The sequence below is a fragment of the Erithacus rubecula genome, assembly GCF_903797595.1.
Source record: "Erithacus rubecula genome assembly, chromosome: 3".
In the NCBI taxonomy this organism is placed as follows: Eukaryota; Metazoa; Chordata; class Aves; order Passeriformes; family Muscicapidae; genus Erithacus; species Erithacus rubecula.
In genome coordinates, this window is record NC_136689.1 from 62,830,917 (window position 1) to 62,835,638 (window position 4,722).

The 4,722-nt window shown below is 46.7% G+C and overlaps 1 protein-coding gene across 1 annotated transcript; it reads right to left on the bottom strand.

Annotated features, from left to right (window-relative positions):
• Positions 1 to 417: 417 nt before the first annotated feature.
• On the bottom strand, positions 418 to 4,454 carry EDN1 (endothelin 1). The gene is made up of 5 exons (XM_079302452.1): positions 4,235 to 4,454; positions 3,964 to 4,102; positions 2,831 to 2,989; positions 2,454 to 2,561; positions 418 to 1,699 (listed from the first exon to the last, which is right to left on the bottom strand). The coding sequence occupies exons 1-5, from the start codon at positions 4,296 to 4,298 to the stop codon at positions 1,561 to 1,563; spliced, it is 609 nt and encodes a 202-aa protein (XP_079158578.1). The 5' UTR covers positions 4,299 to 4,454; the 3' UTR covers positions 418 to 1,560.
• Between the last annotated feature and the right edge of the window lie 268 nt (positions 4,455 to 4,722).

Below are 4,722 nucleotides of genomic sequence, written 5' to 3' on the forward strand. Positions count from 1 at the left end.
TCTCCATCTTTACCTTGTGGAATGGGTTGAAAATTTTAGTAAAGCAATAACATCCCCTAGTTCAATACAGCCCATAAGTTTTATAGTATGTGCATTTTTTTCCCCTCTAGCTCATTTATACCCAAATCCTTAATACTCATATTTTAATGCTTTAATACATCTACATCAGACGTGTGAGAAGACTGCTCCAGGATAAGTTATTTTGTCTAATTTAGAGTTTACCATGAAGATTTGATGAGCAACCTTGCAACTAGAACAAATGTCATGTGCTGTATCACATCTGGCCCAAAATTGGCTGTGACCTGACTTACCTGACAGAAAGGCAATCATGTGAACACACTTCACCTGGGTCAGCTTTGTAGTGGGGCAACCTACCTCTATGATCACAGAGCCACAGACCAAGGAAAAACAAGCCAATACAGTAATTAAAAATATTTATTTCTGAAGATATTTACCTTGATAGGCATAAGCATTTCCCAATTTCATACAGAAATACATAAAACATGCATAGACCAATATGGCCTACTTCAATGTGTATTCAACATGGTAAATATAATGAAGAACTTGTGTGAATATAAATATAAGACACAAAATAAGCACATAAGATTCAACTTGTCTGCAAATTCAACAATGTGAACAAATTCACTGCTATAAACATTCACCCAAATATTAGCCTTTTGACTTAATTCAAAACAACCCTTTGTCTCAATGCATTTCCATCAAACAAGGCCCTGAATAAATCTTGCAACAGCCTCTGGTACATCCCCACTTCAGTGCATTTTTGGTAGCATGTAAGACACAACAACCTCTATTATTAGAACTTCAGTTGGCCAAATATCCTTGTTATGGGAAACTTAGTAGTGTTCTCTAACTTTTATTTTGTGTTGAAGGGTCCTTTGGTATCCAAAGCCAAGGGACTTTGAGTATGCAAACAACCAGAGTGCCTAAGCCACATTCAGATAACTCTGGCTGTACAAGTAAACTAGACTTCTGAAAAAAGGCAAAGGGTTGCAGCTGATTAGTAAAGGCAATAACAAGGTGTAAAAATACTCTAGCAGGAGTGCAACAAAGAGTATGCGAGGTAGACATGTATATATGCAGCAAGTCCTGATTAAAGTAGCCCTGTGGCTTTCATTTTTGCATTTTAATCAAAAGGTAGAGTTCTTTGAAGTTTGTACACTCAGATCTTGCTTTCTGTCCCTGCTAAGCACATCTGTGAGATCTTTCTTGCAAGATGCTTTTGATGTAGACCCCGAAAGCTGCTCAGTCGATGGGTAACATTCCAGGAGCAGTATTCAAATGTTTCTTCAGACAGATGGCTTTTCATGTATGTAACTACAGATTTCCCTTCAGCCCTTCTACCCATCCACCTGAATTCCAAACTGATAAAATCCTTTGTCTTTATATCTCCAAATACGGGATTTCCTTAGCATTTTGCTGTGCTGTGCAAACGCTTGGACAGAGGGGCCCTTCGCCATCACGGAATGTTGGAGTCAAGACAGAGTTTTTGTGATGCTTTGTCACCAAGTGTTGTGGAGAAGGATCCAGGTGATCTTCCCACTAGGATGCTTTCAGGCTTTCCCGGACGCTTTGCCTTTTGCTTGCCCTGTTGTGTTTGAGCTTTCGCCCTTTCTGCAGCTCAGCCTTCAGCTTTGTGATATTGAAGGAAGCTTTGATACTGTTACCAATGGCTTCCAGCCTGCAAAAACAAGAAATGTACATTTAGCACTGTGATAATGAAGATGCATTTCCAGTGTGAAAAAAATTAGTTTTAGCCTGAATAAACCTCAGTCTAGATTTCTGCCATGGGATCCTAATAAACTGCTGTTTGCTATACCTATCTCAGAGTTAGGTAACTTAAGATACTTGAAATGTTGTATTCATAATTTCAATGCAAACATTAAATTAAAATATTCACTCAAATATAGATGCCCTAGACTTTCTTAAGTAGCTAGTCAGGAGGTCTCCAGTGGTTTTTTTGTTTCATCTGTGTTGTTTCTTTTAGGTAAACCTGATCCTACTTGCAATGAATGAGTGCATTTTTCAAGTAAGTAAGTAAACCCCACTTTCAAAAAATTATTTAAGACTTCCAGAGCCTAGGTCTTATTCAGTATCATCAGGTTGCCTGCCCCCATAAGTCCTGTTCTGTTTGTGAAAGCAGCACTAAAGAGTCTTCTTTAATACAGGCAAACTTCTGTATTCCATACTTTTCCATGGGAATATGGCTGAGCACTGAATGCAAGCAGAGGACCGACAGTGGGCTGAGCTCAGCACCCGTGTCCTCACAAGCTAAAAACCCAGAGCATGAAGAAAAGCCCTCAAAATATCCTCACTGATTGCTCCATAAGTCTCAAGCTGAAACCACCAGCTAAGCCCAGGATGACCCGAAGGCAGGTGAACTGTGCTCTCTATTGCTGCTCTGGGGAACTACAACAGGATGAGAAGAAACTCACCGCTTCATCTTCTTGCTATCAACAAGCTGTCGGCTCATGCATTTGGGTCCAGTGCAATTGCCGGCTTTGATGCGGTGCCGTGAGGTTTTCTCCGTTGTGGACTGAGCCCTGTTAAAAGGGAAAAGGTGCTGCTGTTAAAAAAAAAGCCAAGCCTGCAGTCCACAAGGTGAGGCATCTCATCAACCACTTCTCAAGGAATGTAATAAGCAATCTTTCTGGGCCAAGCCATGGTATGTATCACAGCAGTGGGAGTGCTCAGGTAGGAGGCAAGGCTTTGGGGAGAGCATTCGCTCAGCAAGCGCCAAAATGAGTAAGTGCACCACAATCCATCCCTTTCACATGCATTGCCTTTTAAAGAGTAGCAACAAGAGACGCACCAGAGATCTTTGCCTGCCTGGCAGAAGTTCAAACATTTCTTGTCCTTCTGGTTGGCACATCGGCATCTGCTGCTTGGTTCAGCCAGCATCTCCGGCACCACGTCCTTCAGTGATCTTCTGGGTCGAGAAGGGCCTCCGAGACCGTATGGAACAGTCTTCCTACAATCAAAGAAACAACATGAAAGTCATTCAAATAATTCTGTGGCTTCAAAACACTGTGGGGTATTTTGAACAATCTTATCAATGGCATTGATTGCACGAGTAAAGGTTGTGGGATTGGGAATGCCATGTTAGTCACAGTTTCCATGCAAATGCTTCTGATGATACTGCAACATATTCATTAGCATGGCTACTGACAAGGATAATGACCTCTTAATTGTGATTTCACAAGGCTGTTGTGCCTCCCTGTGCAATAGAAAGCAATAAAAACCTCATCTCTTTGAACTTTGGCTACTGCCAATACTAAAAGAAGCAGTAAAAGTGAAGAACAGATCCTCTCTCAGAGGAAACCCAGCAGCAGAAGAAATTACTAGAGTCAGTGTTTGCAGCCTTAGGGTGAGCCTCCAGCTCAGTACTTTTTGGTGAGGAGAGTGTAGAAATGGATACTGTGCATAATCCTATTAACATGTGGGACACATTAATTTGCAGCACAGAGACGTAAAAGGCAGCTAGAGCCAGTCGGTGTCAAAGTATTCTTTCTAACCTCCAAACTTGTCAGAAAGAAAACCACTCAAATTCAGGCTGGAAAAATCACGCCTTTGGCATTTTGTCTGCTTCTGATTCATAGCGAAAAGTATTGTGCAGCCTTTGCTGTGCAGCACCCAAAGGAAATACTGCTGCCCAGATTTTAGGAAGGCAGGTGTGTTAGGGCTATTAGGACGTATCTACCCGATCTAGGTGGCCAAATCCTGCTTGCTTTCTTCTGGTAAACAGTCTCGTTGCTAAATGTGTCAGAAAAGTAGGAGCAGGAAGGAAAAGCAGTATGAGAAACTGTGCAAACAACTGTTCCTTCCTCCCCTTCCCATCTCTGCAGGATGGTTCTTAATTCTCGCCTTCACACCTCCCTCCCTTTCTCCCTAACCAAAGCGGACCCCGGCACTGGGGAGCTGCCGAAAACCCTCCGCTGCACTCACTCGGGGGTGTTGATCCAGATGATGTCGAGGTGGCAGAAGTAGACGCACTCCTCGTCCATCAGCGAGGAGCAGGAGCAGCGCCGGGCGCGGCGGTGCGCGGCGGCGAGGGGCGGCGCGGCGTCCACCTCGGCTCCGGGGGCTGCGGGAGGGAGCGGCACAGCTCAGACCCAGGGCAAGGCAAGGCACCCGCGCATCCCCTCCCGCTGCATCCCTCGGGCAGCCCTCCCGGAGCCCCGCTCCCCGGCGGCAGCGGACCGGCACCGGCACCTACCTGCCGGCAGCAGCCCCGGGCACAGCACGAAGAGCAGCGAGACGATCATGTGGCAATAATCCATAGCAGGCGGCGCGGGGCGGATGGAAGAAGAGAGGGGGAACTGGGTAAAAAATCAATAAAAGGGGAGGAAAAAGCGGGGAAAGTGTCTCCCGGCGTGCGCACGGAGCGCCGTGGCGGGTGCCCTGCGTGGTGCGGCTCGGTGCGCCCCGGCGCGTCTGGCTGGCGCGGCGGTCCCCGGCGCCCTTTTATAGAGAACCCCCATGGAGCGGGTAAACAGCCCCGGCGCTATTTTATCCCGAGACAATGTTATTCTCCTATTAGTCACCGCGCGGCAACGTGCGGGCCGAGATAAGGCCGGGGCTGGAAAGGAAATCGCCTGCAAACTTCAGAGCGGGGGGCGGCGGCGGCGGCGGGAGGGGGGGCCGGGGGCGCCCCGGGGGCGGGGAGGGGCTGCCGCGGGCCGCCAGGGGGCGCCCTGCCCGCGC